At 32.8% G+C, this 27,958-nt stretch overlaps 1 protein-coding gene and 1 pseudogene across 1 annotated transcript; both read left to right on the top strand.

The window, feature by feature from the left end:
• The first annotated feature begins 528 nt into the window (after nt 1–528).
• On the top strand, nt 529–5,913 carry LOC115963331 (UDP-glycosyltransferase 74E2-like). Its single transcript, XM_031082296.1, has 2 exons — nt 529–1,196; nt 5,020–5,913. The coding sequence occupies exons 1-2, from the start codon at nt 564–566 to the stop codon at nt 5,743–5,745; spliced, it is 1,359 nt and encodes a 452-aa protein (XP_030938156.1). The 5' UTR covers nt 529–563; the 3' UTR covers nt 5,746–5,913.
• Nucleotides 5,914–18,937: 13,024 nt separating this feature from the next.
• LOC115962747 lies at nt 18,938–20,836 on the top strand (annotated as a pseudogene).
• The last annotated feature ends 7,122 nt before the right edge of the window (nt 20,837–27,958 follow it).

Here is a 27,958-nt window from a genome sequence, read left to right as displayed (position 1 = left end):
TATGGCGTTCAGTTCGTCCTAGGACACATATTGTCGAGAAGGATTTTGTCCTCGGATGAATACTGGACTCATCTCATGTGATATCTATTCCTCTTTTTATTTGGTTCCCTTTATAATCTTATATGGGCTTTCTCGGCCGGTATTACGTCCTTGGATGGGCCACAGACTCATTTAGCTTGGTTTTAATAATTATTAATTAACTGGCCCTCACAGGTATGTATTAAAAAAAAAATTTCCAATGAAATAATTAAGTAGTAGATAATTATGGTAATTATTAATGACAAAATGCAAAGTAATAAATTATTAAGGGTAGGTAACAAAAAAAAAAAAAAAAAAATTAGCGGTGAGATTAAATAAGAAACCCCACTAACCTAAAATTTAGTTTGTATATTAAAAGCAACAAAAGTGTATAGTCTAATTATCAGATTTTTAAAATATTATTTTTTTAAAAGATATGAAATGGTGTAACACTCCAATTTTTATATATAAATATCATGGCATTGTCTCTTTGATCATGAATACCTGCTCCTCCATCTGATTGAGAGAGAGAACATTGCAAGAAAATGGAGAGGGAAACTCATATTCTAGTGATTACTTACCCCATTCAAGGTCACATAAACCCTATGCTCCAATTCTCCAAGCGCCTTGCCTCAAAGGGTGCTAGAGTGACTTTGGTCACTACCAGCACCATTAGAAACTCCATGCAAGCCTTGCAAGGTTCTATCTCTGTCAACATTGAGATAATCTCTGATGGCTCTGAGGGAGACGAAACCGTAGAAAGCTTAATAGCAACTATGGATCGTTTCAAAGATAAAGTTTCACAAAGCTTAGCAGAGTATATTGAGAAACTAAACAGCTCCAATTACCCACCAAAGTTTATTGTGTATGACTGTGCTCTACCATGGGCTCTAGACGTGGCTAAGAAATATGGCCTTGATGGAGCTCCATTTTTCACTCAGTCTTGTGCAGTAATTGTCATCTATTATCACTTGAAGCAAGGAACAATAAGGTTGCCCATAGAAGGGCCAACAGTATCACTACCCTCGTTGCCAAAACTAACAATCAATGATATATCTTCATTCCTTTCTAATCCAAGCTCGTACCCAGCTCTACTAAACCTTGCACTGGATCTATTTTCCAACTTCCTAGAAGCGAAGTGGCTCTTTTTCAGCTCTTTCATGGACTTGGAACTCGAGGTAAGTTCACAATCTCTAAGAATATTTACCATACTCTTTAACTTTTGATTTATGATAGAGTTATTACATAATTTTTCTATTTTTATAAGGCTGTTTTACCGATTGATATGGCATCAGTTAAAAATTAAAAAAAAAAAAAAGAAAAAAGAAAAAAACAAAAACAAAAACAAAATACAAAACGTATGATATTTATTTATGATATTGTTGAGATTACATCAATTCTATATATATTCTATAAATTTAATAAGTACTCCTTACCATAAATATGAGAATAAAGAATATTATTCTTCATTCTTCAGATGTAATTAAGAAATACTCCTTTTTGCCTGAAACTCTCTTGGAGGTTTGAATGGTAGATGTCTGTCTTTGTAAATCTCTTCTTCTTCCCATAAAGATTGAAATTAAAAAAAAAAAAAAAAAAAAGAAGAAAAAAGGTACTCCTTTTTCTGCCCAATCGGTCCCTACATCTTCATAGTTGGACGCTTTGTCCCGTTCAAATAAGCAAATTAAATAATTGTGCTGTGGAACAACTTGACAAAAGGTACAGATATGCTTAAACTCAACCATAGGTGTCAATCCAAGGCACATCTAATCTAAGCTGCATGCCAATTTGCCAATGATTAAAAAATTTTGTGTTTGACACCAATAATATCGGCCAATACCACAAACAAATGAATCATTTTATATTCATCACCCCTAAAAATAATTATGTTGAAGATGTAAAGCCCTCATGTAGTGAATCATTTTATATAAAAAAAAAAACATATTGATTAGTTAAAACGCTTTAATAAAAAGAAAAAGTTTGTCCTTTGACATGATCATTATAAAAATAAAAAAAATTGAGTATCACTTCATGTATACATATGAACGAATGTATTTTTAAATATATATATATATATATATATATATGCATATTAAAATTTCTACCTAAAAACATATATGCATATTTAAAAATAAAAACATACATGCGTATTTTTAAAAAGACTTAAGCTGAATTGTTTTCTCTTTGTGTCCAATTTACCTTGTTTTTATTTTGAGAAATGATATGTCTATAATATTTTTATAACAAATCACAGGTGGCAAGTTATTACTAGTTGTTATTGTTAAGGCAAAAAAGTAATTTTAGCGTTAGTTTGAAATTTGAACTAATAATAACTAACCACCTGTGATTCGTTGTAAAAATATTATAAAAATATTGTAGATATAGCATCTCTCTTTTATTTTTTCAATCAATAGTTTGACTTGCTTTTTAAAGTAAACTAGTAAAGGTGTCTACAGAAGACAGTTTAGTAAAAATCAGTAGCGAAAATTTAGTATCATGACTAATCTCACAATTTCTTTGTAAATATGGTAGAGTATGAATAGTAGAGAAAAAATGATAAGTCTATGTGTAAGTGATAAGCAATTATTCATAATTTGTTACGTCAAAATTATAATAAAAAATTATAAAATATTGTGTTATTCTAGTACAACTTAAAAAAATATCGTTCTAATTGTTCCAATTTTCCAAGAGGCCGGTGACCACACATTTCTAGTAAAAAAACTTGTACCATGTGCTCCACTTTCCAAAGGTCACCACACATGTAAGGTTAAAAAACCACACACTTTTCTTTTTTTATTTTTTTGGGAAAAAAAACCACATACTTATTTCTTAAAAAAAAAAAGAAAAGAAAAGAAAAGAAAACCTTACAGCTAAAAAACAAAAATTGATAATTTGATATCGGTTTACACCTCAACCACAGCGCCTTTTCTTTAACTGTGCGGTTATATTTTTTTATTAAATTGATAAATATATACGATTATATACCATATGAACATAATATATATTATTAATTTAAAAAAAATGATTGGTCATATGATATATTATTTTATGCAAATGATTGTTCTATTGTATTAATAATTTTATTTTAGACAATGAAAAAGTTTATAAATATAATTTTTGTGTCACAATTCTAACCACAATTTTGATATATATGACTGAATTATAAATAAAAAATTTTAGATTCACATCCCAGTAGTGGTTATCGAATAATAATCACACATGTTATCAAATTGTGGTAAAAATTGTAGAAAAATTATTAGAATATTGCTGTTGTCAGGGAAAAAAAAAAAAAGTTGATTAATCGTTTCATTTCTGTAATTTGAATTATTGATTAAGCCACTATGCCTTCTCATGCGCTTCATTCCCTGACTTCTAGTGGTTTCTACTTTCTAACTGTCTATTGACATTAATTACCTGCCCATCTTTACGGTAAGAGAAAAGAAGTAAAATTACATTTTAAACCTCATAGATAAGGGAGTGTACCAAATAAATTAAACCACATAGTTTCAAAAGCGATAAATTTAGTTCTAAGTTTTTTAAATTAACAAATTTAATCTTATGGTTTCAAAAATTACAAATCAAACATTGATGTTTTATAAAGTAACAAATCAAATCTCAACCATTTAATTGTGTTTGGGGTTTAATTTAGGATGGGGGTTAAATTTGTAACTTAAAAAAGAAAAAGCAAAAATATGTTCCAACTACAAGTCAATAGCCCCCTTGAATTGTTGGGTTCATGAATCCTTCTCCTTCAAATCACTATCAACACGTTTGACAAGTTGGGACACGAGGTAAGTTAATTAAGCAATCCATTCATGTCATAGGTTTAGGAATTCGTGTGTCTTGCGTGTGGTAATAATAATAATTATCTCATAAATTCGTCCCCTATAATATGAATTTTGTATGGTTGCGTGGTTTACATGATGTGAGAGGAATAATACATATATATGAAGCATAGATTACTTCCAATTTATATACTCCTGAGGTAATGTGAAACAAACTCTCTGATACAAACAAAATTACTCTAAATTCAACCTCTCTATACCTTAGAGAAGGCTGGTCTAATTTACAACCACTAGGAATGTTTTTTTTTTTTTTTTTTTTTTGGGTACAACTCAACTAGTCTATTCTTTTAACGTCGTTTAGTATGTAATAGCAACCAGTCAAGATGGGGATGGGAAAAGCTTCCTCAAACAAAAATGTCTAAACTATTTAATATCTAAGACCCATCCCAAATGATTATGAAATTGAGGAATTTGTACTAAAAAACTTCAATTTGAGTTGAAAAGAAAAGTTCCAAACCTATTTGTTTACTTACCATTGATCGGCTTTAACAGGCCAGGTTGGATATGCATGGTTTAACTAAAATTAAACTTCCAAAATATTTTAAACTAATTAAGTGAGACTAACCATTGAACCTCCAAGCACTAATCCTTAGAAAGGTACCGACTCACTCAACTGGGCAGTGAAATTAGAAATTAGGAACAAGGGACATACAGGCACAAAAAGTTATAGTTCACATTTCACATCAATCCAACATAGACAGCAAGTCCTGAACTTCACATATTTTATATAGCATGACACAACAATTTTCAATATACATATGATATGAATTTATAAATGGTTATTGAAACAATAATTTCACTCTTAATATTTGATGGGCTTTGGTTATAAACTCGGTAGGCCCTCTAGAGGCTCTCATTGCAAAACACTAATGTAACTCAATAGAATTCATGGAAATAAGCAACTTATTGAGTATAGTAGATTTGATCTTATACCTTTTCATAAATATTAACATATTGTAAGATTATTAAGCTAATATGATTGCACAAGACATCCCTACGTTTCCTCTATTTGTTTAGTAAAATTTTAGATTTCAACAAATTTTTGGTATCTTCTTCTCTTTTGTTTTAACCAGCCTTTCTTCTTTTTAATTGTTGAACAATATTGTTTATTATTATTATATTACCTATGTTTCAAAATTCCATTATTCTATATTAGGTTGTGAATTGGATGGCAAGCCAGCAATGGCCAATAAAAACAATTGGACCAACTATTCCATCGATGTACTTAGACAAGAGGTTGGATGATGACAAAGAGTATGGCCTTCATTTATTCAAGCCTGATGTGGATGCTTGTATAAAGTGGCTAGACACAAAGGAAACTCACTCAGTTGTTTACACATCGTTTGGAAGCTTAGCATCCTTGGGAGAAGAACAGATGCAAGAGCTAACATGGGGCCTAAAGAATAGCAATTGCTACTTCTTGTGGATTGTTAGAGAAACTGAACAAAAAAAGCTTCCTACTAATTTTCTACAAGAAACAGCGGGGAAGGGACTTGTTGTGAGTTGGTGCCCTCAGTTAGAAGTATTGGCTCATAAGGCCATTGGGTGCTTCATGACTCATTGTGGATGGAACTCGACTCTTGAGGCATTGAGCTTGGGGGTGCCAATGGTTGCAATGCCACAATGGACGGATCAATTGACTAATGCAAAGTTCATTGTGGATGTGTGGAAGGTAGGGGTTAGAATTAAATTGGACGAAAGGGGCATAGCTACCAAAGAAGAAATAGAGTTGTGTATAAGAGAAGTGATAGGAGGAGAACGGGGGAAAGAGATGAGAGGGAATTCAATAAGATGGAAAGAACTGGCTAAAGAGGCAATGAATGAAGGTGGAAGTTCAGATAAAAACATTGAGGACTTTGTGACAAAACTTGTTTGCTCGTGAAGTTAATGCAAGCAGCAACTCTTCATTTGAATAATGATCAAGAAAATGATTTCACTTTAGGAGGATTTGTTTTAGTGATGGCAAGCATCGCCAAGTTTGAGGAATTTTATTTTTGAAACATTACTTATGTCTTTTCACTATAAGGAATGCAACATTATTTTTTTAATAGGTAATAGAAAATTTAATTTTAACTAGGAGTAGATTCTTCTTGTACAGCAAGAAAAAATAAAAAAACTAAAACAAAAAAAGAAAAAGAAAAAAAAGAGAGAATAGAGTGCGGAAATTAGTTTTAAATGAATGTCGAATAGTTTTAAATAGATTGGAAATATTACACAGTCTAGTGTTATAAAAAAAAAATTAGTTGTTTATTTTTATTTTATTATGTATAGATTCAGGAATTCAGTAAAAGAAAAAAAAATGTTTAGATTCATGAATTTACATGTAAATACCTTTTACACGAAATTAAAGATAAAATGACTCTTGGCACAATTTTATTTTATCATTATTATTTTAGATAAGGAAGGGTGTCTTATTCTTTAATCAAACTATACTATTGCATACCTATGAGACACCACAAAAATTTTATTGACATGCAGCAGTGGTGGATTAAACCTAAAATCTTTGAGTTTACATTAGGCCTCAAACCAATGAGCCCACTATTTGGGTAACTCCGTGAGGGGTGTTGCCACAAATTGAAGTGCATTTAGAGTACAAAGATACATGGCATCAAATTAGAAGGAAAATTAGGACATTTGGCACAAAATTGTGATACAATTAAAATCTAATTTGAATTCTTGATTGAGCCATTATGGTTCTACATTGACTTCAATTACCTATTTGTAGTGGTTTCTATGGAATTATTACATGCCTGTCTTTGGGGTGGTGGGAAAGAAGAAGCATAAACATTTTAAGTAACAAATTAAACCATATAATTTCAAAAGTAATAACTTTAGTCCTAAAGTTTTAAAAAGTAACAAATTAAATCAAACCATATAGTTTTTAAAACAACATATCAAATCCCCATTTTTAAAAATATTAAATAAAAGTCAAACATTTATATACGTGGAACAACATTGTATTTGAGGTCAATATAGGATAAGGATTAAATTTGCAACTTTGTAAAGAACTGAAAAAAAGAAAAAAGAAGGTATGGTCAAAGTCCAACTACAAGTCTGCAACAGCCCCCTTGAATTGTTGTGTTTATGCATCCTTCTACCCTTCAAATCACCATCAATTATTTATCTTCAAAGAGAGCAATCGTACTAAATATAAGAATATAAGAACTTCTAAATAATAGAGCCCACAGTTGTCTTTACTTTTAAGGAACTGACTAGTATCGAAAATCTTTATTACGTTGAATTGAATAAAATCAGTAAAAGCTCCCCTGTAATTTTAGTTCATGAATTATTCACCCTCCTACTTCCACAGAGAGAAAGCATGGAAAGAAAATGGATGGACGAGATTATATTAGAAATCGTGATATACAATGCTAAAGAAACGACATTTTTTCACAACTTCATAAGATGTCAAGTAACGATTGGAGTAACATAATTTTTTAGTAAGCCAATTACTAATAGAACTTTTATTCTGCGTTAATCATATCAATATTTTATATGGAAAAAATAAATGAAAAATGTCACCAAATTTATTATATACAAAACCCTAAGATTTTTTTAAAGAGAAAGAAATGGCTCACATACTTTTATATAATTTTTATTCTTTAAAAAAAAATTAATAAAAATGTTATTTTAATAATTCAATTGCAGAAGTCATGTTTGTATACCAAAAATTGATCTCTCTTTACTTTTTTTTTTAATAAAAAAAAATTTCCTTTTACATGCTTAAATGATGTCGCGAAAGCTTAGAAAAAACACACATGATATTCTTTTGATGGAGTAGAAACTAAACTATTAGCTTTTGGTAGGATACCTTGAATCCACGAGGGATTTCCCTGAATCCACAAGGAGAAAAAAAAAAAAAAAAAGGAATTCACCACAGAAAGAATTTGACAAAATTCCGTATTTATTGATAATAATCTAATTTTCCTCTAACGGCTACAAAACATATAAATACTAAGAAAAAATGTCTGAAACTCTAATTTGCACTAATTACGCGATTAAGTGACAAAATAATAAAATTTACCAAAAATGGCAAAATTGAGTTAAATGTAGAATCATAAACTACTGACCTTAAGGGTCATCCTAAAACAAACAGGGCTTTATTCTGACTTTTGAGTGAAAAGTTATTAAGAAAACAAATATTACTATAAACGGAAAAATCATAGTTTTTGGGGCCTAAATGAAGGAATTCGTCATTTTCAAGGTGTACTTCGTGGCGAAGTGATGACTATTGCTTAAAAGGCCATTTCACTTCAGCCTACCAAATTTCATGCGATATCGACTTCGAGACCCACGATTTCTACTAGTGCCTTTTTGTCTTGTATGTTGATTTCAAGCGCGCCTGAGAGTAAAAGAAAGCCATGACGGTCTGTTCTACATCATTAAATATTTCCATCTATTATGCTTCTTCATTTTCTTGAATTCCCTACTTCTAGTGGTTTCAATTATCAGTTATTGTCTGCTATCTTTAGGGAATAAAAAAGTGTATGACATGTTGTGATTGATGCATAATAACTAATGAAAGTAATGTTGATTTAATCCAAACATATCATGTCAAACTAAAAAAGTACATCAAGTCAAACTATTCTTCTAATAAAAAGTCAAACTATTATTTTAAATAGAAAAAGGTTGGATTCTTAACATTTTTAATAAAAACTCAAAAGTATGGTCCAAATACTCTGTAACACACCACTTGAATTGTACTAGTATTCATGCGTCCCTTGATCCTTTCCCTTCGCAGCCGTAGTGAAGATAAGCACAACTATCCAAATTAGTTGCCCACACTTATCATTACCACTTTCTCTTAGGAAACTGACAGTCGCGGAAAATCTTTTCCACTTCAAATTGAAATCAATATATAAATTTCCCCTGTAATTTTAGTTCATGAATCATTCACCCTCCAACTTCCGTTGAGAGAAAGCTTTGAAAGAAAATGGAGGGAGAAACTCATGTCCTAGTATTTCTTTACTCTGAACGTACTAGGTCACATAAACCCAATGCTCCAATTCTCAAAGCGCTTAGCCCCAAAGGGTGTTAGAGTAACATTTGTCATTACCACCTCTAGTAGCAAATCCATACAAGTCCATGCCAACCACTCTATCAATGTTGAGATAATCTCTGATGGCTCTGAGGAACCCGAAAATTCGGAAGGCATAGAAGCACATGTCGAGCATTTCAACCTAAATGTCTCACAAAGCTTAGCAAAGCTTATTGAGAAACATAATACCTCCAAATATCCTCCAGAGATTCTTGTGTATGACTCAGTTTTGCCTTGGGCTTTGAACGTGGCACGGCAACCTGGACTTGATGGAGCTGCATTCAGGAATGGTTTTAGGAATTTTTTTAGGATGGTCACTAAGAAATTTAAATTATACAAAATTTAATAAAGAGATAACTTGAATATATCAACATCACAAAAAGAAAAAAAAAAAGAACACACACAAATACACGAAATATTACAATTTTTTGTACTAGCAAAGAGAGGGAAAAAAAAAAAAAAAGACTAATAAAAGATAAAATGGAAATTGAAAATGCTGATTTGAAAATAGTAAAGTGACTACAACAGTTTCATAATAAATCTTATGCAACAAGTTGTCATTGGTGGATAAAACATATAAATATTGAGTACAAATTAAAATTAGTAACAACTTACCATATAAAATTTATTGTGAAAATATTGTACTATTATTTTTATTGAATTCAAATTCTTGTGATTGTCAAAGTCATGTTGTTTAACATTTTTATTAGGGTGGTCAAAATAAGTAATATAGTATATAATTTTTTTTTTTCAAATCAGGGTGTTCACTGAATAGATTTATTTAAACTAATTATTTATATATATATATATATATATATATTTTTTTTTTTGCTAAGTATAAATATTTTTTTTTGGCAAGTGAGGGTGGACATACAAGTGGAGCCGCCACTGGCTGCATTTTTCACTCAGTCTTGTGTGGTTAAGACCATCTATTATCATGCACATCAAGGAACAATTCAGGTGCCCTTAGAAGAAGGGTCTTCAATTTCGTTTCCCTCGATGCCATCACTAGGGGTCAATGATCTACCTTCCTTTCTTAGTAAAAAGGGCTTGTACCCAGCTTTGCTAAACTTCGTATTGAATCAATTCTCAAATTTCCGGGAAGCAAAGTGGATCTTGTGCAACACTTTCGATAACTAGGAATATAAGGTAGGTAATTAAGCAGTCCATTTATGTCATGTTTCTTGTGTGTGACAATAATAATTATGTCATACATTTCATCCACCTCACACAGCATTTGAATTCCACATAACTGTGGGGTTCACATGAAAAAAAAAAAAAGTGAGAGAAAATGATACATATATCTGGTATATATGATATATGAAATACCTCTAGCTTATCTGCGAGCAAAGCAATGTGAACCAAATTCTTAGATGGAAACAAAATAATACTAATTTTCACCTAACTATATACCTTAGAGAAGTTGTATGGTCAAATTTACAACCACTTGCATAGTTGCATTTTTTTTTTTTGGGACCAGATGCATTGTTCTTTTTGTACAACTAGTCTATTGAAAGAATATAGTTTAGTAATAGCTACCAGTCAAGATGGGGATATGTAAACTTTTTTTTTTTTTTAATAAGTAATAAGTTTTATTGAAATAAAAAAATGGAACACCCTAGTACACAGGGAGTGGTAAAGGGGTTAACAATTCAAGTACAAAAATTACAAGAATAAAGGAAATCAAGAAAAGAAAAGAATGATTGGTTTCGCATAGCAGCCAACCAATCCAATAAAGTTTGAAAGAAAAATAACTTAAGGTCTAGTATAAATCTCTCATTATCTTCAAAACACTTACTATTTCTCTCCTTCCAAAGTCACCACATTAAATAATGGGAACAATTAACCAAATATGACCATTTTAATGATGACCAAGGGATGTGTAAACTATTTTATATCCCAAACCAGTCCCAAATCACATTAAAATTTAGGAATTTCATATTAAAATAACACCATTTGTTTTTTGAAAAGTTTACTAACCATGGATTGTCTTGAACAAGTAAGGTTGGATATGGTTCAACTAAAATAAAAAATCTAAAATATTTTAAACTAAGTTCAAGTATTACTAAGTATTAGCACTTCAACATTAATTGAATCAAATTTATACGTAATCTATAATATAATCAACACTTAATTCATATATTCTGCTAGCATTTTAACAGCAAAATAATAGAGGTTGTGATTTGGTACTTGTGTGAAGTTTAGTGAATGAACGGGTCAAAATAAAAGTTTAGGGAGTGTAATGATCAATACCTTAAAGTTCAGGGGTGTGTGCATTTTTCCTAAAACTATATATATCACTTACTACAAAGAACTCTGTTGTGTTACATACATGCACTAGTGTTTTGCAATGAGCACCTGTAGAGGGCCTACTAACCCCGAAATTCTCAGCACAACCAACTTCATATAAGACCTAACAATCAACATGTTTCCAAGTAAATAACCGAGGCCCAACACGTTTCCTCTATTTTTTTAAAAAGGTTTTTTGTTGTTGTTATTGTTGTTATCTTTTGTTTTAAAAGGTCTTCTTTTTTCAATCATTGATTTTTTTTTTTTTTTTTAATAATAATTGTAAGGTCTCATTTTGGATCCTATATCCGAAAGATAAAAGGATTAAGCCCCAAAGAGCCCAATATAATGAATTTGTAGAGAGTGAACTTGAAACTAGACTTCAATGAGTTGGACAACAATCATACTGGGTTAAAGAGGATAAGAAAAGCAAAATAAACACGTTTAGCACAAAGAAAACCTTCCTTGGCAAAGTCCGAGGAGAGTAATTCTTGTATGTATTTCTCTTAGACTTGATTACAATTACAATTCTTAGTGTTATAGTGTTTCTTCTACAGATTCTTCGATGATCCTCTTGTAATGGGGTTTTTCTTCCTTATATTCTCCTGTTTTGCTTCATCTCCACCTTCCACGTGTAGGTTAAGTTGCCTGTCTTGATCCTTGTCCCATCAGCACATTCTTGAAGTTTTTGGGGATAGCTGTAAGACTGAATATCAATGTTTAGGTATCATCTCCACATTAATACGGCTAGAGAGTTTGCTACAGAGCATTTAATACGGTGGTAGCAGCTTTCTCTTAGATATCTCTTAGCTTCCCTTTGTCCTATTCCCTCCTGATGTTTATCTTTACCAGTAGAATTGCTCGAAGTATTGCTCTTGATGGCAGGTCGACTCCTCTGACCTCTACTCTGTTAAGCCGAGGAGGCATTTCTCCTCGGATGATCTTCCCAAACCCTCATGACCAGGACCCTTCCGTAACTCACTGATTTGTACTTCTTTCCTAACGTCTACCTGTCCTCGAACTATTAAATGCCCTCGGACAAGGCCCATGGCTAATATACATTCCTAGGCCCTTCATCCCTACAATAGCCCCTCGAAATTCTCTTTTTTTTCTCATCGGGAAAAAAAATGAAGATTTCGATATTATAATAACAATTATGCTCTTCCCTTACATAATCTCTGTCTGTGTAGGAGTCTTTTCAACTGCCTAAAAGAATTCTCATGACGTTTCGACATTTGGGACATGCTTGCATTTAATTTCTGTGGCTCTATACTCCCTACATTCTACGATGCGATGGAGATCTAATGGCTGAAGATTTTATGGGGACTTGGGCGGGAATTCTCCTGCTTGCTTTTCCTCTCATACGTATATTGCTTGAAGACTTCATTGGCTTTACTTTTTGCACTTTGCAAACCTCTAGAACTAGTTCGATTAGCCCTACTTCCCTTCTGTAAGTTATTTTCAGTATTCTTTTCTTCTCATTTTCTTCTCTATTTATTTTTATTTAGAGCCCTTTCTTTCCTTGCCCCCCCCCCCCCCCCAACTTCACCTCGTCTCCCTCCTATCTTTAGTTTTTCTTTCACATGGGTAGATTCGCTTACCTAGTAGACACCCTAAAGGGTATAGAGAGCTTTAAGGCTCAATACCGAATTCCCTAGGGAGTTTCCATTAGGTATTGTAAACAGGGGGAATGGCACACTATGAGGAAGAAGGGAAAAGTAGTAATCTCTATGATCCTCTTTATAGAGGGAGGGATGAGAATCCCTATGAGTAGAGTAACTAGGGATTACTTAATTGCTCATAGACTCTCCCCCACCCAGTGCGCCCCCAATATGTTTAGCATTCTAGGTAGTATAGATGCTCGAAATGAGAAAATGGGTGTGAACCTCACCTATCATGACATTAATTGGGTTTACAATCATCATAAACTAATAGGGTAAGGGTATTACATAAAAACTAGAGTTCCCAAGGTTAGACTTATATCGTGTCTCCCTAAGTCCAACAAGGGTATGAATAAGGACTATCTAATCATCTCAGGGGATTGGCATGATGGGCTTCACTGTCCGACCAGAGAAAGGACACTAGGTGGGGTATTTAGGCCTAGGTTTATTATTCTAACAATCCCTTTTTTTTTTACTAACATTTCCTTTGCTCACCATTTCTATTCGTACTTGTAATTTAGTTTTTCTTTTATACAAGTTGCTTTTTGACAATATCTTTGCTTTTAATGAACTTGCAGATAAGTACTCTGCTATCTCGAACTTTAGCCTTGTCAATGAGCTAGATTTGACAAAATTACTCAAGACCAAGATATTCGTCCACACAAACAGGTAATTAAGAGCAGCCCATCTCATCCTCGGCTACAATCCCCTATCATCCAGCTTCTAGGCACCCAAGTACTTGATCAAAGCGAAAGACCATCGCCTACACTTGATCAACGTCATTGTACTAGGTTTTCTTAACCTAGGCCTTGCTCTAGAAGGTGTATAGCAAGTAGAACTACCCTTCCAGTATACAGCCGAGGAAGAAGCAGCTCCTTTTCAACCAACAATCAAGGAAGAAGAAGAAGCAGAATGGTTGAAGTCTTAGACTCCGAAGACGACTTCGAGGTCTTTAACCGACCCCAATCCTTCGAAGTACTAGCTGGTTATTTTAGCCACCTCCCCCTAGCCCAAGTAAGCCACCTCTAGGAAGTTTCAATTGTTCCTAATGCCATGGAGCTACGGCGTAAAACCAGGTCAAGCCTCCTAGATCTACTGGAGTCCCACACAGGAGGCAATGTGCCCGAAAAGGCAATCCAGACCAGGCCTCCCACTCCTCAATTTGCTTAGGCTTCCCAACCTAATCCTGTTGACAAAAAAAGGAAAAAGGAACAGAAGGGTAAGGAAGTGGTGGAGGAAAAAAGGGATCTTCCCTCTAAGGAAGTTGAGCTCTAAAAAGGGGGCCAAAACGGCCAAAACTGTTGACACAAGGTCCTCAAGTGAAGGATCTATGATGGAAAGGGGGCATGACCGCTAAGTAAAGGTGCCAGCTTGGAACCCCCCCTTGGTGTTGGATGGAGCCCCCCTTCTAACAAATGCATCTATAGGGATTTCCAGCATAGGAAGGCCGGGTATGTCGCCAATGCCATAGAATAGGTTCTTTTGCTGCCCGAGGACTTGGTTGATTTCAGGTTCATGAAAAGACACGAAGTGTCTAAAGAGGGACCTTACATTGGTAAGTCTTTTAATTGGCTTTCTTTCACTTAGGGTCATAATTGCTTTTCTTTGATCATTATATTTATTTTCTTGAAAGGATGTTCAAGTTGTGCATAGGGCTGAGGAGTTGGTGAACAACTCCCAGGGCCGGCTCTATGGTGTAGCAAAAAATGCGGCCGCCTAAGGCCCCAAGTAAAAAAAAGGCCCCCAAATTTTAACCAACAGGATTATTTATAATTAATAAATAAAATAATTTTTTTTACTTGATGAAAAACAAATAAAAAAATAAAGAAAAATGCAACGTCGTCCACAATATTTTTCACAACACTTTTACAACTAATGCTAAGTAGCAAGTTATTACAGCCTATTGTTGATGGCAAAAAAATAATTATAGTGATATTTTCAAATAAAAACAAAAAGTAGTTTAAAATCTAGGATTTGTTGTAAAAAATATTGTGAATGTTGCACTTCTAAAAAAAAAAATAATAATAAGAGTTTAATTAGCAAACTTTTACTAGTTTTCATCTAAATCTACCACTAACACCACTGTTTTACTTACCACTATTAATCTACCACATCAACAAGTATGAAAAATTTTGTCAAATTTTTTCTGTCTTAAAAATTCCAAAAAAAAAAAAAAAATCTATGTAATTCATGTTAATTAGTAGTAATTTTGCATTTAAATTAAGATGATCAATTTTCGCCTGAGGCCCCCAAATGCATCAAGCCGCCCCTGACAACTCCCACAGGAAAATGAAGGATGAGGAAGGGAGGCGCATTGCCATTGTTGATGCCTTTAACATAGTTGAGAAAAGGATAGAAGAGTTGAACACCAAACTAACTGAGGCTGACAGAGATAAGAAGAGTGCTGAGGCTGCCCTGCAAGGAGCTGAAAGGCAGGTGGAAAGTCAATGCAAACATCTCTGTCAGGCCGAGGACCAGATAACTGCAGCCAAATAGCAGATTGGGAACTTGAAAAAGAAGTTGGAAGAGGATGAGAAGGCCGTAGACAAGACTAAATAGGATGGCTACGTTGTAGGGGTAGTAGAGATTGAGGAGGCGCTCAAAGCTGAAGTCTCCGGGGTGTGCACAACTTACTTTAAGACGACAAAGATGTGTAATGATAGTACATAAGGGCGGGCTATCTCTTTACAACAATTGAATGGTTAATGAAGTGTCGTAGTGTAGTATTCAGATTGAGCACGACATTTTATTATTTGAAGCTTATTAATATCATCAACAGAGACATGAATATGACAATGTGTGACCGACCGGGTACCCACCCTTTAAACAATAGTATTATTTCATTCAACTCCCATAAAAATTTTAAAACTTTCTTATCTGTTTTTATAAGTATTATATCTTATTGGAGGGTATAAATTAATATTTTTACACAAATCCTAATAAAATTCAAAATATTTTGAAAATTTAACAAAGAAATTGGAAAAAAATAATTGGAGGGTGAAAACTAATATATTAACACCAAATCCTAATAAAATCCAAATTCTTTTGAAAATTTAACAAATAAATTGAAATATTGATTAATTTATAGAAGAAATTGAAATCTTACCCATAAATCATACTTTATGGTAAATATGGTATTCATACCCATATCCAAATACAAATTTAATATCTTATTTCACAACATATTATATATATATATAAATATATATTAAATCTATAGTGTAAACCATTAACTTGTTATTAATTTTACTTAGACCTATCACAGTGTCACTAACACTAATACACTACTTTATATATAAATATATAAATATATATATATATATAAATATATAATCGAAACTTTTGACTTTTGGTTGACCTCTTCACAATTTTACACATTAGTATTTTTAATAATTAATTGTAATTTAGAAATAAAAACACACCTGGTGAGGAAGGTAAGGGTTTGAAAGAAGCACAAAAAAGAAACCAATTAGAAATAAAACACTTAGGTGGACAGAAATCAATTAGAAATAGAACACTTAGGTGAGCTATGATTTACCTACGTGGTTGAATGCAATGTGGTTTATGTTTAATCATAGTGTTTGTATACTATATACATGATGGTATATACAATACGAGATGAGTATGAGATAAGCAATAACTGTAACATGGAAGCGCCTTAGATATAACTTCATACTCTCAGATTATACTCATCCAAATCCTTTGCTCTTATTGGCTCGGGTCTAGCGGTTAGAGTGTCATTATAGTAACAGTAGATGGAAGACGCCAACTTAGGTCTACCCCCTACCAAAATTTTTTTTTATTCATAAAAATGAAGCAGCAAAATCTGTAATGCAATGCAACGAGATTCGAGAACTGATTGGAAAAAGAAAGAATAAAGGGAGATTAAATAAAAAGACAGGAAGAAATTACGTGACATATGGATATAAATAACAATCTGAGATTGCCAACTGGGGTAATTTGTCAACTACCCACCAATTTAGTCTCTTCTGAAAAAAGATTCCTATGTTTTTGATTCGCTATTTGTATGACCAAGATAAAAAAATGTAACCCAGTGGATGAAACCAGGATCTGACTTGAAGGGGAGCAAAAATTACATTTTCTTTTTTTTAGAGACCTGAAGGTCTGCGATATTGATAGAAAACAGAGACTACAAAACATCATTAGAAACAAGTGGAGCTATTTCGTCAGGAACGGATTCTATCCAGACCTGAAGCTCATTACCAGACTTAGACAATCTAGCAAGATAATGGTCAACTAAATTGCCTAAACGTTTTACATGAACAAAGTTACAAGATCGGAAGCTACGAGCAAGAACCAGGGAGTCCGAAATGACAAGGCCAAACTCAGGTTGATTCGTCCCACCACCACATAGAGCCTTTGTTACAATTTCAGAGTCACCCTCAAAAGTAGCATAAAAAATACTCAGTTCCTTAGCAAACAGGGCAGCTCTTCTACAGGCAAGAGCTTCCACTGTGGCTACAGCAAGGCGGAGGGGAATTCTCTCTGAAAGCGCACCAATCACATTACCTTTTGCATCTCAGATGACCACACCCAATCCTACCGCCCCAATTTCCTTGAATATCGCTCCGTCGTAGTTCACTTTGTAGCACAGGGAGATGGGAGGGGTCCACCTGACTCGCCCAACGGACATGGCGGGTGGATGGGATTTTTTCAGAACCTGAGCAGCAGAGAAATCATGAAGAAGCCGAATGGCCTTGGGCCTGATATCTTGATAGCCAAAAGAGCTATCCCGCAAGCAATCTGCATTTCTCTTTTCCCAAATCAGTCAGAAAATCACTGCAAGAAGGTCCATGTTGGCACTAACAAGATCCGAGAAAATCAGCTCAAGGAGGTCCGCCAATTTTGAGAGCTTATACTTGAGCAAATTTTTACTTAGACCATCAGTTTCCCAGATAATCCTTAGAGCAGGGTAGCCCCACAGAGCATGAATAGTATCCTCACAATCAGATTTACAGCTAGGACAGGAAACTGATTGGGCCACATGCCTTCTCCACAGATTGAATAGGGTAGGGACAGGAAACCGATTCGATATCACATTTACGTACGGGCAAGTGAATATATATAGTATTTGAGATCAATTTGAAAAATAACAATTTATTCATGTGTATATTAAGCAATATTTGAATGCAAAAAAATTCAAAATAAAATAGCATATTCATTATATTATTTATCTATTAGGGGTTTATTTACATTAAAAAAAAAAATCATTTTGAAATTGTAATTATAAAAATGTTATATAGGAGGGCTTTGGTTTTGGTTTAAAAAACTATCATATTTATTAACCATTTATTTATATAATTTTTAAATGCATTTATTGTATTATATAATATAATAGAAGAAATATTAATAGATTTTTTGGGTGAGGTCAGGAAAAGTGCCCTTCGACCCTCCTGACTTTGCCCCAAATGTAACCATGGGTGATGAAGATGAAAATGTTAAAAAGCTACCCAAAGAATTGAAGCCCACATTCTCCTCATTTCTTACGTTTTAGATCAAGAAATTGACAGGCATGTGAAGTGTGAACCTTTATAAAGTAATAATAATAACTCATTGTTATTTTAAAAATGATTAATATAATGATTTCCTTATTAAAAAAAGAAAGAAAGATTGATGTTACATGTTGTATTTAGTATTCAATAAAAATAATGGTAGTAATGAGTTTATGTGTTGTGTTAATTATAATTTATCACCTTAACAAACACTAGAAATATAAAGCATTATAGAATATGATTTTATCTCAAATTTATCTCTATTTTTTATATTGTATATGGAATTTATAATAATGATAATATTAATTGACATTTTTATAATTATGTTTTTGTATGAAATACTAAATATGAAATTTGTGAATTATGAGTTATTAATAGGTATGTATTAAAAAAAAATTCCAATGAAATAATTAAGTAGTAGATAATTATGATAATTATTAATGACAAAATGCAAAGTAATAAATTATTAAGGGTAGGTAACAAAAAAAAAAAAAAAAAAAAAAAAATTTGCGGTAAGCTTAAATGAGAAACCCCACTAACCTAAAATTTAGTTTGTATGTTAAAAGCAACAAAAGTGTATAGTCTAATTATCAGATTTCTAAAATATTATTTTTTTTAAAGATATGAAATGGTGTAACACTCCAATTTTTATATATAAATATCATGGCATTGTCTCTTTGATCATGAATCCCTGCACCTCCATCTGATTGAGAGAGAGAACATTGCAAGAAAATGGAGAGGGAAACTCATATTCTAGTGATTACTTACCCCATTCAAGGTCACATAAACCCTATGCTCCAATTCTCCAAGCGCCTTGCCTCAAAGGGTGCTAGAGTGACTTTGGTCACTACCGGCACCATTAGAAACTCCATGCAAGCCTTGCAGGTTTCTAGCTCTGTCAACATTGAGATAATCTCTGATGGCTCTGAGGGAGACGAAACTGTAGAAAGATTTATAGCAACTATGGATCGTTTCAAAGATATAGTTTCACAAAGCTTGGCAGAGTATATTGAGAAACTAAACAGCTCCAATTACCCACCAAAGTTTATTGTGTATGACTGTGTTCTACCATGGGCTCTAGACGTGGCTCAGAAATATGGCCTTGATGGAGCTCCATTTTTCACTCAGTCTTGTGCAGTCATTGTCATCTATTATCACTTGAAGCAAGGAACAGTATGGTTGTCCATAGAAGGGCCAACAGTATCACTACCCTCGTTGCCAAAACTAACAATCAATGATATATCTTCATTCCTTTCTAATCCAAGCTCGTACCCAGCTCTACTAAACCTTGCACTGGATCTATTTTCCAACTTCCTAGAAGCGAAGTGGCTCTTTTTCAGCTCTTTCATGGACTTGGAACTCGAGGTAAGTTCACAATCTCTAAGAATATTTACCATACTCTTTAACTTTTGATTTATGATAGAGTTATTACATAATTTTTCTATTTTTATAAGGCTGTTTTACCGATTGATATGGCATCAGTTATTAACGTATTATAAAATTATTAAGCTAATATGATTGTACAAGACATCCCTACGTTTCCTCTATTTGTTTAGTAAAATTTTAGATTTCAACCAATTTTTGGTATCTTCTTCTCTTTTGTTTTAACCAGCCTTTCTTCTTTTTAATTGTTGAACAATATTGTTTATTATTATTATATTACCTATGTTTCAAAATTCCATTATTCTATATTAGGTTGTGAATTGGATGGCAAGCCGGCAATGGCCTATAAAAACAATTGGACCAACTATTCCATCGATGTACTTAGACAAGAGGTTGGATGATGACAAAGAGTATGGCCTTCATTTATTCAAGCCTGATGTGGATGCTTGTATAAAGTGGCTAGACACAAAGGAAACTCACTCAGTTGTTTACACATCGTTTGGAAGCTAAGCATCCTTGGGAGAAGAGCAGATGCAAGAGCTAACATGGGGCCTAAAGAATAGCAATTGCTACTTATTGTGGATTGTTAGAGAAACTGAACAAAAAAAGCTCCCTACTAATTTTTTACAAGAAACAGCGGGGAAGGGACCTGTTGTGAGTTAGTGCCGTCAGTTAGAAGTATTGGCTCATAAGGCCATTGGGTGCTTCATGACTCATTGTGGATGGAACTCGACTCTTGAGGCATTGAGCTTGGGGGTGCCAATGGTTGCAATGCCACAATGGACGGATCAATTGACTAATGCAAAGTTCATTGTGGATGTGTGGAATGTAGGGGTTAGAATTAAATTGGATGAAAGGGGCATAGCTACCAAAGAAGAAATGGAGTTGTGTATAAGGGAAGTGATAGGAGGAGAACGAGGGAAAGTGATGAGAGGGAATTCAATAAGATGGAAAGAATTGGCTAAAGAGGCAATGAATGAAGGTGGAAGTTCAGATAAAAACATAGAGGACTTTGTGGCAAAACTTGTTTGCTCGTGAAGTTAATGCAAGCGGCAACTCTTCATTTGAATAATGATCAAGAAAATGATTTCACTTTAGGATTTGTTTTAGTGATGGCAAGCATCACCAAGTCTGAGGAATTTGATTTTTATCGAAACATTACTTATGTCTTTTCACTATAAGGATTGTAACATTATTTTTTCAATAGGTAATATCAAATTTAATTTTAACTAGGAGTAGACTCTTCTTGTACAGAAAGAAAAAAAAAAAAAAAGAATTAGGGTGCAAACATTAGTTTTAAATGAATGTAGAATAGTTTTAAATAGATTGGAAATATTACACATTCCTAGTGTTATAAAAAATTTAGTTGTTTTTTTTCATATTACGTATAGATTCACAAATTCAGTAAAAAAAATTTTTAGATTCATGAATTTACATGTAAATACATTTTAGACGAAATTAAAGATAAAATAACTCTGGGCACAATTTTATTTTATTATTATTATTTTAGATAAGGAAGGCTGTCTTATTCTTTAATCAAGCTATACTATTTCATACCTATGAGACACCACAAAAATTTCATTGACATTCAGTGGTGGTGGATTGAACTTATGATCTTTGAGTTTACATTAAGCCTCAAACCAATGACCCTACTATTTAGGTAACTCTGTGGGGGTGTTGCTACAAATTGAAGTGCATTTAGAGTATAAAGATACATGGCATCAATTTAGAAGGAAAATTAGGACATTTGGCACAAAATTATGATACAATTAAAATCTAATTTGAATTCTTGATTGAGCCATTATGGTTCTACATTGACTGCAATTACCTACTTGTAGTGGTTTCTATCGGAATTATTACATGCCTGTGGGAAAAAAGAAGCATAAAATTACATTTTAAGTAACAAACTAAACCATATAATTTCAAAAGTAATAACTTTTGTCCTAAGGTTTTAAAAAGTATCAAATTAAATCAAACCATATAGTTTTTTAAAATAACATATCAAATCCCTATTTTTTAAAATATCAAATAAGAGTTAAACATTTACATAAGTTGAACAAAATTGTATTTGAGGTATATAGGATAATGATTAAATTTGCAACTTTGTAAAAGAAAGAAAAAAGAAAAAGAAAAAAGAAAAAAAAAAAAAAAAAAGAAAAGAAAAAAAGAAGGTATGGTCAAAGTCCAACTACAAGTCTGCAACACCCCCTTGAATTGTTGTGTTTATGCGTCCTTCTCCTTCAAATCACCATCAATTATTTATCTTCAAAGAGAGCAATCCTACTAAAGATAAGAACTTCAAAATAACAGAGCCCACAGATTTCTTTACTATTAAGGAACTGACTAGAGTCGAAAATCTTTATCACGTTGAATTGAATAAAATCAGTAAAAGCTCCCCTGTAATTTTCGTTCGTGAATTATTACTTCCATAGAGAGAAAGCAGGGAAAGAAAATGGAGGGATGAGATTAGATTAGAAATTGTGATATACAATGCTAAAGAAACAACATTTTTTCACAACTTCATAAGATGTCAAGTAAAGATTGGAGTAACATTATTTTTTTGCAAGTCAATTACTAATAGAACTTTTATTCTGCATTAATCATAACAATATTTTATATGGAAAAAATAAATGAAAAATGTCACCAAATTTATAATATACAAAACCCTAAGACCTTTTTGAAGAGAAAGAAATGGCTCACATACTTTTCTATAATTTTTATTCTGTTAAATACACAAGTCATGTTTGAATACCAAAAATTGATCTTTCATTACTTTTTTTTTTTTTGAATAAAAAAATTTCCCTTTACATGCTTAAATGATGTTGCGAAAGCCTAGAAAAAGCACACACAATACTCTTTTGATGGAGTAAAAACTAAAATATTTGCTTTTGGTAGTATACCTCGAATCCATAGGGGATTTCCTTGAATCCACAAAGAGAGAGGAAAAAAAAAAAAAAAAAGGAATTCACTAGAGAAAGAATTTAACAAAAGTCTATATTTATTGATAATAATCTTGTGTGTTTTTAGACCCCTTAAATGAAAACAAATTAAGATATCTATTTAGCCAAGTGATTAACTTAGATAAGTTATGCAGATCTAGGTTAACACAGATAAATCATATTATTAAAACAGTACGGAAAATGAATAACACAACGATATGATAACCCAAGAAAATCAAACTAGTAAAAAACCTGAGGAGGATTTAACCTAGCTATCCTCAAGGTAAAACAGATCCACTATAAAAGAATTAAGATTTACATAATAGCGATTTAGATCACGAATATCCTATTACTATCTCAAGTAGAAAACTTATTATCATGACCATGTGACAGCTCCAAGTTCACGGATTACCTCTTTCTTAGATTCATAACGACATCAAGTACTCCTAGTCATGTTCTCTTTAAGCTCTTTATACAGTAACTGAAACGATCATCAATTTCTCGACATCAATCTCAATCTTAATAACCCTAAGTATGTATGAAGGCAAACACCTTTAGATCTCACAAGAGATTCACACACACAGCATAAAATAACAACAAAAAAACGTGGCTAGGGTTTTTCCTTTTATACTTAAGGAAAAAAATAAAACCCTATGCATCACACGGGCTTAGCTTGAGCTGGAAATTCTGCAGAAAAACAATCTACATGAGCTTTGATCAATCGAGTTTAATTTTTGATCGATCGGGCCTTGCAAAAAGTTAATAGTAATTTTTTGCAATTACTCGATTCCAACTTTATATACAAATACTTTGAGCAAGTCTAAAACAAGACTAAACGTTTTAATCATGGTTTGTCAACATTACGTAATAAAGTTCTAATACATTTAAACCTAAAGTCTTAGAACCTTCTAATTTGCCTATGACAGCTACAAAACATATGAATACTGAGAAAAAAATCTAAAACTCTAATTCGCATTAATTACACAATTAAGTGACAAAATACCAAAATTTACCAAAAAATAGAAAAATTGAGTTAAATGCAGAATCATAAACTACTGACCTTAAGGGTCATCCCAAAATAAGCAGGATCTTATTCTAACTTTTGAGAAAAAATTTATTAAGAAAACAAATATTACTATAAATGGCAAAATCACAGTTTTTGGGGCCTAAATGAAAGAATTCACCATTTTCAAGGGGTACTTCATGACGAAGTGATGACTATTGCTCAGAAGGCTGTTTCGCTTTAGCCTACCAAAATTTCATGCGATTTCAACTCCGAGACCAAGGATGTCAATACCGTACCGGAGGCCGTACCGGTTTGGCCACCGGTACGATATATTTCGGATACCGGTCAATACCGGTGTACCGTTTCGGGTTTACCGCTATTTTTTATATTTATAAATATAAATATAAATATAAATATAAATATAAATATATATATGTATGTGTTTGTGTATATATATATTATAATAAATATAAAAGTTTACCATAAAACATTTCCTCAATTTAGAACTAGTTATTCATGGTTTTAGACTTTAGTATCAATTAAAAGGGAAAAAAATAAAATAAAATAAAATAAAAAGCTTAAAAGTTACCATTGCATGCTAAGAAAACAAACAATACTAATAAGTTAATACAAATAAGTTACCATTTTGTCCTAACAAAAATTCAAAAATTACAAAACTTAAAAAAAAAAAAAAAAAAACTTTTTTCTTGTACCGGCCGGTACGCCCGGTACCGGCCGGTATTGCCCGAAATTGGCCGGTACGGCCGGTACGTGGCCGGTACGGCCGGTATTTTTTCCGGTACGAAACAGGGGGGTCGAGTGTACCGGATTGCTGGCCGGTACGGTATATTCCGGCCGGTACGGCCGGTACGGTACGGTATTGACATCCATGTCCGAGACCCATGATTTCTACTAGTGCCTTTTTGCCTTACGCGTTGATTTCAAGCACGCATGAGAGTACATGAAGACCATGACGGTCTGTTCTACATCATTAAATATTTCCATCTATTATGCTTCTTCATTTACTTCAATTCTCTACTTCTAGTGGTTTCAATTATCAGTAATTGTCTGCTATGTATGAAAAAGTGTATAACATAATATTTTGAAAATTGTTCAAATTATTACAAAGTAAGAGATATTAAAAATACTGCAATTTTTTACTTGTACGTTTTATGGTTTTTTTTTTTTTTTATAACTACTGACATGCTGTAACTTGTGATTGATGCATAATAACAAATGAAAGTAATGTTGCTTTAATGCTAACATATCAAGTCAAACGGAAAGAAAGCACATCAAGTCAAACTATTCCTCTAACAAAAAGTCAAACTATTATTTTAAATAGAAAAAGGTTGGATTCTTGGCATTTTTACTAAAAACCCAAAAGTATGGTCCAAATACTCTGTAACACCACTTGAATTGTAGTATTCACGCGTCCCTTGATCCTTTCCCATCGTAGCCGTAGTGAAGATAAGCACAACAATCAAAATTAGTTGCACACAATTATCATTACCACTTTCTCTTAGGAAACTGACAATCGCGGAAAATCTTTTCCACTTGAAATTGAAATCAATGTATAAATTCATATCCCCTGTAATCTTAGTTCATGAATTATTCACCCTCCAATTTCCGTAGAGAGAAAGCTTTGAAAGAACATGGAGGGAGAAACTCATGTCCTAGTATTTCCTTACTCTGTACGAACTAGGTCACATAAACCCAATGCTCCAATTCTCAAAGCACTTAGCATCAAAGGGTTTTAGAGTAACATTTGTCATTACCACCTCTAGTAGCAAATCCATACAAGTCCATGCCAACCACTCTATCAATGTTGAAATAATCTCTGATGGCTCTGAGGAACCTGAAAATTCGGAAGGCATAGAAGCACATCTCGAGCATTTAAAGCTAAATGTCTCACAAAGCTTATTGAGAAACAATGAAACATAATACCTCCAAATACCCTCCAAAGATTCTTGCGTATGACTCAGTTTTGCCATGGGCTATGGACAGCTCGGCAACTTGGACTTGATGGAGCTGCATTTAGGGGCGGCTCTAGAAATTTTTTTTAGGGTGGTCACTAAGAAACTTAAATTATATAAAATTTAATAAAGAGACAACTAGAATATATCAACGTCATAAAAGAAAAAACATGCAAATAAATGAAATATTACTGTTAGGTTTCAAGGATTTAGGATCCAAATGTATTAGAACTTTAATGTATAATGTTGGCAAACCATGATCAAAACTTAGAGTTTAGAATTAGGCTGCTCAAAGTATGTTTATTGTGAAGTTGGAATTGAGTAATTATAGAAAATTACTGTTCACTTTCTGCAAGGCTTAATCAATCGAAAATTAGACTCGATCGATCGAAGCTCGTGCAAATTGTTTTTTTGCAGAATTTTCCAACTCAGTCCAAGCCCATATGGCATGTAGGGTTTTATGTTTTGCCTTAAGTATAAAAGGAAAAACTCTTGCCACGTTTTGTTGTTGTTGTTTATGTTGTGTGTATGAATTTCTTGTGAGATCTAGAGGTGTTTGCCTTCGTACATACTTAGAGTTATCATGATCAAGATTGATGTCGAGAGCTTGTTGATCATTTCAGTTACTGCATAAAGAGCTTAAGCAAAAACACAAGTGGGAGTACTTGTGGTTGCTGTGAATCTAAGAAAGAAGTAGTCCGTGGACTCAGAGTTACCATTGGGTTGTGGTAGTAAATTTTCTACTTAAGGTAGCAATAAGATGTTAGTGGTCTAAGTCACTATTGTAAAATTTCAATTCTTTTATAGTAGATTTGTTTTACCTTGAGGATAATTAGGTTAAATCCTCCCCAAATTTTTTACTGGTTTGGTTGTTTTGTTGTTGTTGTTTATGCTATTTGTATGAATCTCTTGTGAGATCTAGAGGTGTTTGCCTTCATACATACTTAGGGTTATCAAGATCAAGATTGATGTCAACAGCTTGGTGATCATTTCAGTTGCTGCATAAAGGGCTTAAGGAAAAACACAAGTGGGAGTAATTGTGGTTACTGTAAATCAAAGAAAGAAGTAGTCCATGGACTCAGAGCTATTATGGGATCGTGGTAGTAAGTTTTCTATTCGAGGTAGCAATAGAATGTTAGTGGTCTAAGTCACTATTATAAAAGTTCAATTCTTTTATAGTGGATCTGTTTTACCTTAAGGATAGTTAGGTTAAATCCTTCCCGGGTTTTTTACCCGTATAATTTTCTTGGGTTATTATATCGTTGTGTTCTTTATTTTCTACATTGTTTCAATGATATGATTTACTTGTGTTAACCTAGATCTGAATAATTTACCTAAGTTAATCACTTGACTAAATAACTAGGTTAATCTGTTTGTGTTTAAGGGGTCTAAAAATGTACAATTACAATTTTTTGTACTACCAAAGAGAGAGAGAGAGAGAAAAAAAAAAGACTAATAAGAGATAAAGTGGAAATTGAAAATGCTGATACGAGAATAATATATAATATAGTGACCAAAATAATTTCATAACAAATCTTATGCAACAAGTTGTCATTGATGGATAAAATATGTCAATATTGAACCAAAATTAGAATTAGTAATAGCTTACCACATAAGATTTATTGTGAAAATATTGTGAATGCAGCATTACTATTATTTTTGTTGAATTTAAATTCTTGTGATTCTCAGGTTGTGTTGTTTAACATTTTTATTTGGGTGGTTAAAATAAGTTAATATAGTATATAATATATTTTTTTTAACTATATATATATATATATATATATATTTCAAATTAGGGTGGTCACTGAACAGATTAATTTAAACTAATTATATATATATATATATATATATTTTGCTAAGTATAAATGGAGCATTCATTCCTGTGACCACCCTCACATACAAGTGGAGTTGCATTTTTCACTTAGTCTTGTGTGGTTAAGACCATCTATTATCATGTATGTCAAGTAGGGGTGCGCAGAAAACCCACCGACTCGCCAAACTTGACCCGACCCATCAAGTTGGGTCGATTTTTAAGGATTGGTGGGTTGGGTTGGGTTACAACTTTTTTTTTTATAGCGGGCCAGGTCGGGTTTGGGTCATAAAATTACAAACCCGCCAAACCCGACCCAACCCACCCATATTTAATATATAGTTAAAATATATTCTATATTCTATATTTAATAATTTTTAAAAAAAAATCAGTTGTAGGGCACTTATATATATTTAAATATACATTGTATATTTAATAATTCTTTAAAAAACTAGCTATAGAGCACTACTTCCTTGGTTCCTC

Source organism: Quercus lobata, chromosome 10, assembly GCF_001633185.2.
Source record: "Quercus lobata isolate SW786 chromosome 10, ValleyOak3.0 Primary Assembly, whole genome shotgun sequence".
NCBI lineage: Eukaryota > Viridiplantae > Streptophyta > Magnoliopsida > Fagales > Fagaceae > Quercus > Quercus lobata.
Note: the sequence above shows the minus strand (reverse complement) of the source record. Positions and strands in the feature narration are given on the sequence as shown.

Excerpts from the sequence above, each read along its gene's own strand:
- LOC115963331 (XM_031082296.1), top strand. The coding sequence starts at position 564 with ATGGAGAGGGAAACTCATATTCTAGTGATTACTTACCCCATTCAAGGT. Across the intron at positions 1,197-5,019 it reads TCATGGACTTGGAACTCGAG|GTTGTGAATTGGATGGCAAG; the intron begins GTAAGTTCACAA and ends ATTCTATATTAG.